The sequence below is a fragment of the Lipomyces tetrasporus genome (genome assembly GCF_029532465.1).
Source record: "Lipomyces tetrasporus strain NRRL Y-64009 chromosome Unknown POJ06scaffold_10, whole genome shotgun sequence".
NCBI lineage: Eukaryota > Fungi > Ascomycota > Lipomycetes > Lipomycetales > Lipomycetaceae > Lipomyces > Lipomyces tetrasporus.
Window position 1 is genome coordinate 897137 of NW_026611605.1, and position 14181 is coordinate 911317.

Genomic DNA, 14181 nt, shown 5'->3' on the forward strand with positions numbered 1-14181 from the left:
TGCAAGGATATATTTGATAATACCTATTTACAATGCCTCTGTAGTAAGGGAGGGGGATTTACCTCCCGTCGCTGAGATCCGTGCTCATCCTTATCGAGCACACGGCGGGTTATCACTTATCAGTGCCTGCTCGAGCCGCACCGATCACGTGGGAGGAAGATGATCAAGACATGATCAAGAGGAATCTGTTGGACATTATTCTTGCGCGGGTGAGTCCCACAGTATTCACTATACGTCGGACATTCAAATTGAGCTCAAAGAGTTCCTATCAATATTATTAAACGACACGCATTAATAAACCTAAAAACCAAACTAGCATGAAAGTGCCCAGCTCTATGGTGACATCATGAACAAAATAGCAATGACTACAGATACCGATCGACAACAAGATTAAACACCGCAGTGAACAATGAAAGAATGACCAACACATTAAAGTACCCCATAAAGTAAACGTATGTTGCCTGTCATACCTGCGCCCCTGATGAAAACCCGCAAAAGCTTAATTACACGAAGCCCATATAAACAATCGCTACTGCTAAAACGCCCAGAAACAATGAACTCAAATAATACACAATAATTATGTAACAACTATATACTAAAGTGCCATGTTAAGGTAAGCTATTTAGTTAAAAGTGAGGGGAGTTGTAGAGATGAAAACTTAACGCCGTTTATATTTCTGCGTCGAGTTAGTTAAGAATGATCAACTCAATAACGTAAGTTGTTACTTACATCTTCGATATTTCGACGACGCTGCGGATCCATTTGATTATTAACGCCCATAAGGGTACTGGACACCGCCTCTGTCGCGCCAATCATTGATCGTAACACCGCTACCGGCGCCGCTCGTGCGACGGCGATCGCGGCCTTCTGAGCTCCTCCCTGGTCGCTGGCCTCAGTGGGCAAGGCAACAAGAATATCCTTCGCCGTCCCAAAGTTCCGGTTAAGACTAGAATACGCGCGTTGGAGACCTTGGACAACAGTATACGGTTGGTCTGCATACATGCTGATCGCCTTCGGAATTTCATCTTCACTTTCGGAATCATCCCCGACATGGCGGAATGTTTCGCCGTTAGTAGTCGATGCCGAAGATTGTCCGACGAGGAGAGATTCCGCATTCTCTAGAACATTTTGAGTGCCAACTGCTAACTTCGCCCCAAGATTGACAAGCTCATTTGTCGTGACCTGCGCAAATCTTATCGCACCCTTTTGTAGGCTGCGAACTACGCGACCATCCCTCTTGTACTCTCTGATCGGAACGACGACTAGGTCTCGCACACCACTACCCAACTTTACGAGTGATCTGACTGGGGCCACCCCAGCCAGGACATCACCCAGCTGGGTAGACTTGATATCCGGCATCCATATATCGTTAAGCATCTGAAACAAGCGTGGGAAGCCGAGTACACCATATAAAACAACGCCACGCAATATAATCTTAGCCTCGTCAAGGACGAAAAAGTTCATGAACTCCGTCGTGTGACCTGAGCGCAAGCCAGCATAGTCGACTTTCTTCGGCTTGTAATCAAGCTTGACCTTGACTTCGGTAAACTCGACACGCTCTAGATAATCTGTGAGTACGGTACACTTAAGAACATAACAAGATCCGTTGCAACTCACGTAAGAACGGAATCTCCTCGGATACTGGAGAACTCGCCGTATCGCTCTTAAACGTCAAAAAGCGAGCCAGGAAATCCAGGGCATCTTGGTCCACATATAGACGAAGTGGTAGAACACTAGCCTATATATTTCAACTGTTAGATTGGCTTCACAGCTAGCGAATCTCTCGATCAACAAACCTTTAGAACAATTTCCGACGTTGCCAAGTCAGGGCTAGGTCTAACATTCAGCATTTCAATGTGAGCCATGCTGCCTCCCGCCTCACGCTCGCCAGCTGAGTACATGTAAGTGACAAATTTTCGCCACGTCGACGTCGGTACATTGTCAAAGACTTCAAAGTCACGAACTCTTAAATCTATGCAATTCGCAACTTCAGAGTCTTCGGGATATGACACAAAATCGACATTCACACCCTTAAGTTCAACTTGAATTTTGTGTGCCTTCGACCGCTTGAGGCGTAACTTTGGCTTTTTAATGGGAGTGCTGGGGCGGCTGCTCACACGGCTGGAGGGGCGGGATGAGTATGCTGTAGTAGATGAGGCTTGACTTGCAGTCTCACTTTCGTCATCAATCTCGCGATTTATGGCATTTGTGAGCTCACGAGGATCATTACCGGACGGAATGCCAATGTAAATCGAGTTAAACAAGAAATCGCCAATAATGGACTCGTTACCATCGCTATCGTATCCACCCTGAAGCCGGTTCCGGAGAGCTTCAAGGGCCCGCCCTTCAACGCGTTTGATAGCCTTCGATATTGTGTCACGTGTTCGGGGCCAATCGTACCCGTCATGAAGATTCCAGAGAACATGGACATCGCGAACTTTAACTTGAATTAACTTGGTCTTAGCGCGCGACAAGGCAGCGTCTATAAGCGACTGTCGTCCAAAATGGTCTTCAAGGATTTCAATCTTGTGGACCGCATCCTGGACTTTCTGATTAATTGCAGCACTTCCGGACTGCTGAGGCTTTGATATCATCACAGAGTCTTCCAAATCTTCTGAGAGGAGATTCGTAGTCGCAGGCAGGGGAACGTCCATGAGACCATCGTCGAGCTCATCGTTAAGAAGAAGGTCGGAGGAGGAGCTCTTGACAGATTCCGGAAAATCAAGATCGTCGGAAGCGGCGCTCTTCCTTCTGGAAGAACCTGCAGAATTAGACCGTGACGTTGCAGCGGCATCTGGAGACCCATAATAACTCTCCACAAACTGGAGATCTTCTCCAACTGCTTCAAGAAGCTGCTTCTCTACCTCTGACGTCGCATGCACAGTATCGTTACTGGCTAGAGAATCCATCATAGATGCTTGCACCCTACTTGAATGAGGAGTGCTCTGCCTAGACGTACTGCGGCTTCCATCTTTTGGCGAACGAAATGCGGACTCATCTAAACTTGCAAGTAAATCCACAGGTAAAACCTCTGTATGATATTTCATCTCATCATTGGTCACTACCACCGGCGGTTTGAGACCATTGATTACCTCAATAAGCGTCTGAGTGGAGTCTGGACATGATTCCACAAAAAGAAGGTCATCTCTGAGCTCCATCTCCACAAGCACGTTGCCTGTCTTTTCTCCGGTTATGGCTTCTTCACGGGAAAACTTTACTTTTGCCGATGACGATGATATCGACGCGACGCTAACATAGCCAAAATCGGCAAAGGGAGTCATATGTTCCACGACCCGAACTTTCCGCCTTCCTGCCACCTGTGGCTGGGACTGCTGACGGAGATTTTGAACATCATCAATGAGGAACAGTGTAGCGCGACGGATCTTAACGTTTGCATACAATCCAGCCGACAGATCGCGTGAATATCCATCGGCATTGCCATCAGTGATGACGAGAAGTCCTTTGGATGGCAATCCGAGTGGATTAAGACCAACTGCGCAGTCGCGGATACTGAGATCAAAGCGATACGGTGCAACTGCAGATTTCAACGTCGCGACTGACTCGTCTATTGATGGCTCTTCGAGACCGAAATCTTCATCTGCATAATCCTCATCATCTACTTCTGAATGCAGACGATCATTTCCCAACATGTCGTAGTCCCAACTGGGCGAGGGACTTCTTTCCACTCCGAATAGATCCATCTTGATTTTCTCCGGTAACTCAGCGTCTTTCTTTGACTCATTTCCAAACGCTGAAGCGAACAATAATAATACATCAATACGATACTCAAATCTGACGTTGTAGATTGCTGCCGACACTATCTTCGTATCTCGCAATACAATGGAAACCATTGGCCGGTCTCGTCTCCGCTCCTCCAGGGCCGCACCAACAAGCTCAAATTCGTCCTCGTCCTCGTCACTGTCAAAAGGTGTATGCCGCACAACCCTAACATATTCACTATCGATATATAACACACCAGAACCGCAGCTGGCTAGATCGAATGCGTCAAAATGAAGTGTAATATTGCCAACTTTTCCCGGAAACTCAAGAGCAATATCTGCCTCATTTACAGTGACTAACGAGACTGGCGTCTGTAATCTAGCAGATCGAGCTCTCGACTGTGGGTGTTGTGCTGCAGAAGATTGAGCCGCAATATTGAACACGTTCACAATCCTTGAGAATTCGCCAGATATAGACTTCATAGACTGCAGAAGCTGCTCTACGGATGTACTATTTACCTTCAACGACGCTAGCGATAACCGAGTCCCTACTTCCCTCTCAAAGGCTCGATCATATTGCATATTACGTTCCAAATACCTCACGTCAGGCGAACACTCATACAAGAGACTATGCAAGCTGACATCAGCACCAGGAACTCGCAGCACAATACCGTCCGATCGAACTTGATTCCGCGAAATGGACAGCGGATGGATGGTTAGCCCTAGTGTGATAGCAGGGCTGCTGGTAAGAATATTGACGCGAATAATATTAGTGGTTCCGGTGAATGAATATTCTGCTGCTGACTTCGGAAGTGACGTGTGGGCATGCGGAACCGGAGTCGTTGAGCGGGACGACGCGGAGGTAAAGCTCTTAAATACCGCTGAGACACTGTTTGCGAATAATGCTATCTCTTCCAAAACTTCGACGCTGGCGACGATGTCAAGCTTATTCGGGAGTTCCAATATCGCTGCCGCGCTGGTACTAGTAATAGAGACGTCCGGCAGTGATTTACCCTCGCCGCCGTCGAATGCCAAAATTGTTTCACCAGATTTCACTGCGTGAACAGAGTCGATTGACAAAATGCTGGCAATCGTAGGTGGCACTGACGGCGAGTATGGATTGTGTAACGCCTCGGCTGTGTATGACTGTGACAACGAAGCATAGAGATTCGTGAAGACCAATCGTGTCCTATCAGCCAAAATAAACTCTCCTGTTGCACTTAAATCTGATGACGGACTAATTTCTATACTGCGCACACCAATTTTGACATTGCAGCTACTTTCGGAACTCGATTCATTTGCCGGTGTTGACGATGAATCGTAGATTGTATCACCGCTAACATACGCAGGTGGTGCAGACCCCACGTGTGGATTTTCAAATTCGTCAAGAGCGTCTCTGTTCAGAAACCCCTCCAATACACAAGCAATCGCCTCGGCAACCGCGTCCATATGTGCCAGACCAGTTCTCAACGTGCCCATGCGAAATTCAGCCTTTGAGAGAGGTCCAAGGATTGAAATTTCAAACTCATCACACCATAGAAGCCGTGGCGGAATTTCGCGCAATGGCCTGTTCTCAATAGAGCTCGGTACAGTCTCATCGTTACCGTTGGACTGCTCGCTGTGGAACACAGGATGTTCTGAAATGGCAAGGTCTTGAAGAATGCCGTTTATATTTGTAATGCTGGACGTCGACGATTTATTCACGCCTTGCGCACTGGGTGACATGGCGCTCATGTAGATGCTTCCAGCCTCTTCTTTTGAGAAGTACATACTCTCCAAGAGAGACTTACTAGATCGCGACCTGGGCTGCTTGTGTCGATGTCTTGTTGACAGGTCAAATGCACCCTCACCCTCTTCTGCATCCGATGAGGAAACGCCTCCTTCGTCTGTAGATGAATCTGTTGACGACTCAGATGAATAAGATGACGATGAGCTCCGCCGATCGTCATCCCGCCGCCGAAATGGAAGATAATCTTGGTTTAAATCTGGAGGCAACGAAAATTGGATATCAGTAAACCTAAAAACCCGGATACCATCCTTCTCGGTGACGAACTGGGATCCTTCTATAGTACCCTGAAGGATTAGATTCTGCAGGACTACGCGGACCGACAACCCAGTTATCGTGATCCGCAACTGAGAAATCAGCATATCCACAGCCTTAGACATCATGGATTGCAAATTGAAGCCGCCAGTACCAAACCCCAGGAGGAGCTCGTCGTCCTCAGCCTCAGTGCTACCACTGTCTGAAACAACCGTAGAAGAATCATCTGCATCTGCTGACGACTTTCGAATTGACTTTTCCAACTCAATAGTTTCCTCTGCTGTCTCACTATGCAAAAAGGACGACGCAAGATTTGCCGTTGTTCGAGACATAAAGTCCTCAGCAGACGGTCCAGACGGCGACGGCGCAACGCTGACGTCGACACCTGAAAGCGACACCTCTATTGGCGTAGTCAAGATATTCCTAGGAACTCGAACAGTAATCTCTCCAACTTGTCCATCTCTCAAGAACATTCCCGGAATGGATATCGCCTGTGGCACAAGGTTAGTCTCGAAAGTGTTACCTGCCACAATTGACCGATTCATACGTCGACATTTAGGCGCACATCGCGCAGGCTGATGGAGCTACTGGTCCCCAATTGGACATCCAGATTCGCCAAGTCAAGATCATCAAATATTGCCACACGGGAGAGGATATACCGCAGAAGGCGTTTCTGGATATTCTGCGGAAGCCATGGGGGCCGCATCTTCCAATGACTATCTGAAACGCCAACAATCAAGACCACAATAGCAGCTCGCAACAATCACGCCTCGCCACTGCAGAATCCAGCAACAATAGGAACACTCTAATACAACCAATATTAGTCATGCTGCGAGATGACGATGGAACCGGATGGCTACGTGTGGGGATAGCACTAACAAATCCGGCGACGTACTCACCAGGGAAGTATGACCAGGGAAGTATGGACTAAACACTGGCGATCACACGGTAGACTCTCAACCATGAACGAGTAATACAATTATGTAGCTGACAAAGATCCAACTGAATGATATAAATTGGCTTCCGCAATATCTGCGACCGAGAAATGCCTTGTAGTCGTGTATATGTGGAGCGGTTGGGAGTAGCAAACACAGGCCTGGTGGACAGCGCATTCTATTACCCTGCCTACCGAAGGGAGTAAATGTGACTCCCATCCTACGCAAGCGCAAGCACATGATGCAATTTGAATTGAATCGCATTTTGTGGCAGAACACTCTTACCTTCTTCGTTATATAATCATGATCAACCGAGCTGGTATAGCAAAAATTACATTTCCGTTAAATACGCAAAAAAATAAATAATTAGCGATACTTGGTTTCGATCCAAGGACATCAGGGTTATGAGCCCTGCGCGCTTCCGCTGCGCCACATCGCTATTCCATGTAAGTCTAGGCAGTTCTAGCGGCTAACTGCCCTTGAATTTGGCACGTGGTGGCCCAAAATCCGTGTTTTCATAGTACTGCTTAGACAGATGCCAATGGAAACCCGGAAAATGGACGGTCACTCTATTTAGTCGGATTTGTCGAGCTGGCGACATCCTGACGGTTTATTTATGTGACTACTACGTAAACGATCTCGCGCCGAGACTAATGATTACGAACCCATGTTACTTATGACGACTAAGGAATCATTGAATCTACAGTAAAGCAACTTCTGCGGATGGAACTACCTACAAACTGCTGTCCGATAAATGTAAGTGTGTGAGGCATTGAATTCTCATTTCCAACAATGGTTCGATTGTTGGTGCCTATGGGAGGGTCTGCAAAGGTAATTCTTTAACGCTACGGCCATGTTATGTAGGCGACGGAAAATCCAGTACATCTTCCCAGATTCTCACTAACCATGGTGATTACATCCGCAGGAAGACCGCGTGCACTAATGGACAGTGATGTGACCAAAGCGTGGCATCCTAAGTCAACGGCCAGAGGTCCGACGCGTCCGTGCTTTGAAGTTTGTAGTTTTACATTGATTCGCGCTCAAATATGCTCTCTAACGTGTCAATAATTACCCAACCTTTCTATTTCTAATCTGATAAGAAACACATGTAAACATTTACTGAACAAGCCAAACCAATGCCTCAAACGGTTTCAACACGATCTCTCCAGTTAGTTCACTTCTATCGTAATTTGTCAATAACATCTTTCCTGAATTGACATACTCTGACGGCACAGCCCACGTAACCTCAGAATCCTTAAAAGACGTGACGATCAGCGCTTCAGTGGATCCATACACGCGCTTGTAGGCAAAGACACTTTCATTTAGAGGATCCAGGAGAATGAATTTGCCGTACACCAAAACGTCTTTGAACTCGCGACGCAGACGGAAAATGGATTGCCAGTGGGCGTACACGCTAGATGGATCGTTCTCCTGAGATCTGGCGTTCCACTCTTTGTAGTCTTCATTGACATCCATCCACGGTGTGACAGTACTGAAACCAGCATAATCACTGGAGTCCCACTGCATGGGCACTCGCGCGTTATCTCGCGCTTTTTTCTGCATTTCTGCAAGAATACTGGCGAGCTCTTCTTTCGATGCTCCAGCAGCAACGTTCTCATGGTAATTGTTTAGCGACTCGAGATCACGGTACTTGTCGACTCCCCACGTTGTAGGCACATTGGCAAGACCGAGTTCTTGACCCTCGTATACAAAGATCGTGCCAGACTGGAATCCCAAAAACGTAGCAAGCATTTTCGCGGCAACCTTGCGGACCGCGGGTGCATCGGATGCAAAGCGGGAAACAGACCTCGCTTGGTCGTGATTCTCGAGATAAAGCGCGTTCCACCCGTCGTTCACCTGCATGAATGTCTGCCACTTGTTGACAATTTTCTTGAGCTCTGTGAGTGCCCAGGTACGAGGCTTGTACTTGCCGGTGGAAGCATGGTCGAGGTCGACGATCTCGAACTGAAAGATCATGCTAAGCTCGTTGCGGGAGAAACCGACGGCGTTGATGATCTCAGACGGGTCGAAAACGCAAGGCATCTCGCCAACACTGAATGCGTCGTATTCTTTCAGAATCTGTCCCAGTCCTTGGAGATATTCATGGAGCCGAGGACCTGTCGCATAGTACATATCGCCTCTCTGGTATTTGGACGAGGGGTTGGTGATGGGCGCATCTGGCATTGCAGGATCTTTGCTAATGAAGTTTATAACGTCCAGGCGAAAGCCATCGACGCCTCGATCCAGCCAGAAGCGCATGATGTCGTGGACAGCCGCGCGAACATGGGGATTTTCCCAGTTCAAGTCAGGCTGCTCCTTGGCGAATAAATGAAGATAGTACTCGTCGCTTTCAGCATCATACTCCCATGCACTACCTGAAACCCACTGTTAGCGACAAAAGCATAAATCTGCGGCATGCTTACCTCCAAAGCACGAGATCCAGTTGTTGGGCGGCAGACGAGTTCCGTCAGAGTCATACTTTGGCTTCTTCCAAATATACCAGTCTCGGTACTCACTATCCTTCGAGGAGATTGCCGACTGGAACCACGCATGCTGGTCAGACGTATGATTGACGACAAGGTCCATGACGAACTTCAGACCGCGTTTGTGCAGACCACTGGCAAGCTCGTCGATGTCACTGAGCGTACCGTACTTCTCATAAATATCTTTATAGTCTGAAATATCGTAGCCCATGTCGACCTGGGGGGACTTGTAGCACGGGCATAGCCAGACGATGTCCACACCGAGACCGGCGATGTAATCCAGCTCGGAGATGATTCCGGGAATGTCACCGATGCCGTCGCCGTTGGAGTCCTTGAACGACGCTGGATAGATCTGGTAGACATTGGACTCTTTCCACCACGCATGGTGAACAGGCAGCTTTGTGATGGTCATTGTGAATGTGCGGCAGTAGTATACGCTGGAACGTTTGGTGTCGTCAAGACGTTGCGGGGGGCCCTTTTTATGTGTCGCTGGGGCCTCTGCGGCCGTACTTCGGGGTGCCGAACCCCGCTATCGATTTAGGCGACCCCACCATCAATCGGCGCTTCTTCGCGATCTGGTGAGCCGCACGGTACAACATCGCTAGTATTATGCGGTACCAGACCCAACGTTTTGACCGCAGGCCAGCGTCGGCGCTCGCTTCAACACGACCGCTAGGCAAGTGGAAATAGCACTTTGAGTACTTCGCTTCCGCTACTTTATGTCTTTATCTAATAAATCTATTAGACTATTACAGTCAAACCTCGCTATGACGATACTCGATCCCCGATAGAGCCGCAATTCTAAAAATTGGTGAAAAATCAGTTCGTTATAATGCCTTCATAAACAAGTTTAGTACCTCGGTATTGCGATCGAAAATTGATGTCCGGTTTGACAGTTATTACTGGAGTCTACGAAATCAGACTGTGAGACTGAGCACAGGTCTATTAGGCGAACTAACATTTTTCTTTATCGCGGGGAGCCATAAACGCAAGCGCAACGGTCGTCTGACGTCATCGCACTCTGGCTGCCAGTTGCGCCGACAAGCCCGAGAAGACCTTCCGCACTGTGACAACTGAGCGGTCAATTTTCGGTCAATCTTGCCACTGCCAGACCATCTTCTCAATACTGACCACGTGCGAGACCGCCAAAGTGAACGCGAGGCCAACATGTAATGGAGGTGAGTATCCGTAGTGAAGATGAATCTGTACTTTTCTCTTCTTTCAGTAAGTGTTCTGCGAACAATCGAGAGTCAGTTTCTCGTTGACAATGTCGCACCCAACTTTCGTGATGTCTTCCTTGGGGACTGCCTTCCCACCCATATCTTAGTGAAGATGAAATCCGAGCGGCACCATTGAACTTTTTTCATCGCGAACGGTTCGAGCATGAATTTAGTGCTGCAATGTTGAGGACCGCCGTGGAGCGGATATAGAGTAAGATTGCCGTTTTAAGTGAATAGGGCGTTGTATTACTTTCTGGCCCGCAATAATTTCTTTCTGTACTTTCCGTGTCTGGCGATCCTGTCCGGTAGTTTCATATTCATACGGCTTTTTCGGTAAAGCATGATCAAATGCAGTCGTCGGCGAATCAAGAAGTACAAGTGTCTAAGTAACGTAGGTGACTCTAATATAGCTGTTTTAAATTAGCGCGGAAATGAGAAAGTCCGACATATAAGCTAATCAATGGTTACTAATGGAATTTGGGGGAACATTTATTAATTATATATTAATACTAATTACCTAGCATACAAATTTGTCCTTTTACTGACCAACAAACTTAAGTCCTGAACCCTGTCTCTTGGTGTCAGCGGCGCTGAAGGGCAACTCGCTGTTGAGTGACTTCGCAACGATTGCATAGCTCCATATTCTTTTCAAACGTGACTGACTACAGATTCTCAGGTCGAGCTTTACAGCGTCGAATTTTGCCCAGTCAGGGAGTTTTCCCGCCGCGCGGAAGTCTGCTCTTGATCACTTGGATCGATCATTGCGCTAGGGCTCATAACCACTGACATATCGCACATAAACGTCAGCACCCGACAATGATGTCCGACAGGAAACTCGTCGGCCCGAGATACTTATCGACATGTTGCCTTTTGCTCATACTGGTACTGCTCTAATGCCATTCACAATGGGCTAAAACCAAACTCCGTCTGTTCTTCCTATCCAGATTGAAAGATTTCGACGAAATTCGACCGTAAAAAATGGTCCTGAACGAAATAATTCGTTCTAATTCTTCACTGTCGGGCACGATAACCAGATGCCGGTGAAGACGCGTCTCGAACAAAGATCACACGAATTGTTCGATAAGTGAAATTGCGATGCGCCTGCGCGCAATAATTGTGCAAGATTAAGTCAGCCAATGATGATCTCATTGGCGTCGCTCCGACTGGGCTGACCCGAGTCTATTTTGCGGGTCGTTACCAAGTCTCGGCCAATTATCTCTTCTCTGGATGTGTGACCCGAACCGCTAACTCCGAAATTGCTGCTTTTCCCCGGAACAACCAAAGATAAAGTCCAGCTTCACCCACCAGTCATCAACCACTCCTATCCGCACTTATTACGTGGCATCGACGATGACTACTGGGTTAGTTCGAATTTCAGTGGTGTGGTTGTAGCAAGTCTACGACCAATTGATTAGATCAGGCGGCACTCAATTTAGTTGCCCGAGCCGAAGAGCGCTGCTGACCTCATTCTTAGACGCACTTTCACTCTCAATACTGGCGCCGTTATTCCTGCCCTCGGTCTCGGCACCTGGCAGTCTGGCGCTAACGAGGTCTACGAGGCCGTGCTGGTACGCTACGTCGCTGCCGCTCATTTGGAGAATTGTCTAACAATAAGTAGGTCGCACTCAAGGCTGGATACCGCCACATAGACACCGCCTACGTATGTGCCGACAATTGCGTTCGTAGCAAAAACGGAAAGCTAATTGAAGCAGGTGTACGGAAATGAGGCCGAGGTCGGCAAGGCCATTATCGACAGTGGCATCCCGCGCGAGGACATCTTCCTGACGACCAAGCTGTGGGGCACATACCACACCGATCCCGAAGCCAACCTCGACATTTCGCTCAAGAAACTCGGTCTCGACTATGTCGATTTGTACCTGGTCCACTGGCCGTCGCCGCTCAATCCCAAGGGCAACCACCCGTTATTCCCCACCTTGCCTGACGGCAGCCGGGACCGGGTCAAGGGCTGGGACTTTGTCAAGACGTGGGAGCTTGTGCAGAAGTTGCCCGCGACAGGTAAGACCAAGGCCGTCGGCGTGTCGAACTTCTCGACCGTCAACCTTGAGAAGCTGTTGACGGCGCCGACCACCAAGATCGTTCCGGCGGTTAACCAGGTTGAGCTCCACCCGTACCTGCCGCAGCACAAGCTGCTCGCCTACGCAAAGGCAAAGGGCATCCACATCACGGCCTACTCGCCGCTCGGGTCGACCAACGCGCCGCTGCAGCAGGAACCGGCCGTGCAGGAAATCGCCGCCCGGCTCGGCAAGTCGCCAACCCAGGTGCTCATCTCATGGGCAATCTCGCGTGGCACGTCCGTCATTCCAAAGTCCGTGACGTCGGAGCGGATTATTGCCAACTTTGACGATTTCGTGCTGGACGACAAGGACATCGCGGCCGTGGACGCTATTTCAAACACGACGGCCAAGAGGTTGGTTAACCCGAACTGGGGCGAGGTTGTTTTCCACGACGATTAGATGATAGATAGATAGAGTTTGCCATGCATTCGAGGATAGAACAAAAGTAAGGTGCCCGTGTCATAAAATCGTGATGTACATTCCAATTGAATCCATAGAAGTTGCAACCTAATACTCCGGCCAAACAACAACAAGTCGCCCAAACACAAAAAATTCCTCCAATACAGCAATTGTAGAATCAAAACGACAAGTACTCCCGTTCGTCATTTTCCAATTCCTCGAATTTCCGTTTCGCGGACGCTGGTGTTCTTTGGCCGCCGTCAGGGATCGCATTGCGGGACTCGTGAAATGGCGACTGCAGCGGCAACGGGAAGTACGAATCGTCGTTCGCGACGCCTGTACAAATCGCGCGCTCGGTCAAAAACCTGATGCCGCCCATGCCCGCGTTCCGAAGGACCGGACTCGCGAAGCTGCTGTTCGTGGGGACGACAGGGGGGTCGTCAGCGTTAATTTCGACTATGCGCTTGCGAATGTCGGCCAGCGTGTGGCCCGACATGAGGTCTGCCCCATGCTCGATGGCGAGCTTGACGGCTGCCTTGGCGATCCGGTGGAGGAGGGTCGCGGGTGGTGTTGAGCCTGCGAACGGGGTTGTGCGCGGGTCGGAAAGGTGGGTGTCGAGCGCAAGGCGAAGAATGCGGTCTTGGATTCCTGTCCATGGCGACGACGAACGTGATGAATCTGGCGTGTCGGGCTCGGACGCGGATTCTTCGTCGGTCGACGAAGATGTTGACGAAGATCTTACTGCCATTGGCTTTTGTCGTGGAACGGCAGCCGGCGTCTTCACATCCCCCCACAGAACAGCTGTAACTGGCAGGCATGTCGTGCGTGCCCGTTTAGTGCTTACCGAAGTCGGCAATGGCGAATTCTGCGCCGGATTTATACTGCTGCTTGGCCGCACTCGAGTCGTCCGAATGCCGGGAGTGTGAACTGATGCTGGAGACGCGAGACCGTGGTCGTGCGGTTGCTGGCGCCCGCTGACCATGGACGCGGCCGGGAAAGGCGGTGGAAGGACGATGTCTGGCGGGCGAAGTGCACGGGACTTCATGGCAAAGAAATTGCCAGGACAACGAATACTATATATGCCAAATGATACTGAATATACAGTTGCGATAATATGGACAAATATATATATATACGCGTAGAGGGACAGACGATTTGGACAAGGCGCGAATGGTCGAGCCAGGGGTCGTTTGCGGGTTGGAAGTCAGAACGGGGACGCGTCGCACGGTTCGCGACACAAAACCCCTGGGAGTCCGTGAGTCGTTGTGACAAAGGTGTGAGTTGAATCCACACCTTACCCTGTGATCTG

General features: G+C 49.1%; 4 protein-coding genes and 1 non-coding gene across 5 annotated transcripts; 1 reads left to right on the forward strand and 4 right to left on the reverse strand.

The window, feature by feature from the left end:
* Positions 1 to 658: 658 nt before the first annotated feature.
* POJ06DRAFT_270821 (uncharacterized protein) lies at positions 659 to 6466 on the reverse strand (the record flags this gene model as incomplete). Its single annotated transcript, XM_056189466.1, has 5 exons — positions 659 to 676; positions 730 to 1559; positions 1618 to 1738; positions 1797 to 6251; positions 6308 to 6466. The coding sequence occupies 5 exons, from the start codon at positions 6464 to 6466 to the stop codon at positions 659 to 661; spliced, it is 5583 nt and encodes a 1860-aa protein (XP_056041458.1).
* A 596-nt stretch (positions 6467 to 7062) lies between these two features.
* Positions 7063 to 7134, reverse strand: POJ06DRAFT_t73. The gene has a single exon. It is a non-coding gene; the product is annotated as a tRNA-Met (tRNA).
* Positions 7135 to 7553: 419 nt separating this feature from the next.
* On the reverse strand, positions 7554 to 9873 carry POJ06DRAFT_26982 (glycoside hydrolase superfamily). Its single transcript, XM_056189399.1, has 2 exons — positions 9119 to 9873; positions 7554 to 9070 (listed from the first exon to the last, which is right to left on the reverse strand). The coding sequence occupies exons 1-2, from the start codon at positions 9588 to 9590 to the stop codon at positions 7812 to 7814; spliced, it is 1731 nt and encodes a 576-aa protein (XP_056041459.1). The 5' UTR covers positions 9591 to 9873; the 3' UTR covers positions 7554 to 7811.
* A 1813-nt stretch (positions 9874 to 11686) lies between these two features.
* On the forward strand, positions 11687 to 12945 carry POJ06DRAFT_260697 (NADP-dependent oxidoreductase domain-containing protein). Its single transcript, XM_056188518.1, has 4 exons — positions 11687 to 11759; positions 11873 to 11966; positions 12017 to 12058; positions 12111 to 12945. The coding sequence occupies exons 1-4, from the start codon at positions 11749 to 11751 to the stop codon at positions 12870 to 12872; spliced, it is 909 nt and encodes a 302-aa protein (XP_056041460.1). The 5' UTR covers positions 11687 to 11748; the 3' UTR covers positions 12873 to 12945.
* POJ06DRAFT_260700 (uncharacterized protein) lies at positions 12946 to 14159 on the reverse strand. The gene has a single exon (XM_056188519.1). It carries the CDS (start codon positions 13915 to 13917, stop codon positions 13051 to 13053), a length of 867 nt encoding a protein of 288 aa, XP_056041461.1. The 5' UTR covers positions 13918 to 14159; the 3' UTR covers positions 12946 to 13050.
* Positions 14160 to 14181: the final 22 nt, after the last annotated feature.

Coding starts and splice junctions, on each gene's coding strand:
- POJ06DRAFT_260697 (XM_056188518.1), top strand. Junction 11,967..12,016: donor AGGTCTACGAGGCCGTGCTG/GTACGCTACGTC, acceptor AACAATAAGTAG/GTCGCACTCAAGGCTGGATA. Junction 12,059..12,110: donor GCCACATAGACACCGCCTAC/GTATGTGCCGAC, acceptor TAATTGAAGCAG/GTGTACGGAAATGAGGCCGA.
- POJ06DRAFT_26982 (XM_056189399.1), bottom strand. CDS start 9,590: ATGACCATCACAAAGCTGCCTGTTCACCATGCGTGGTGGAAAGAGTCC. Junction 9,071..9,118: donor CTGGATCTCGTGCTTTGGAG/GTAAGCATGCCG, acceptor AGTGGGTTTCAG/GTAGTGCATGGGAGTATGAT.
- POJ06DRAFT_260700 (XM_056188519.1), bottom strand. CDS start 13,917: ATGAAGTCCCGTGCACTTCGCCCGCCAGACATCGTCCTTCCACCGCCT.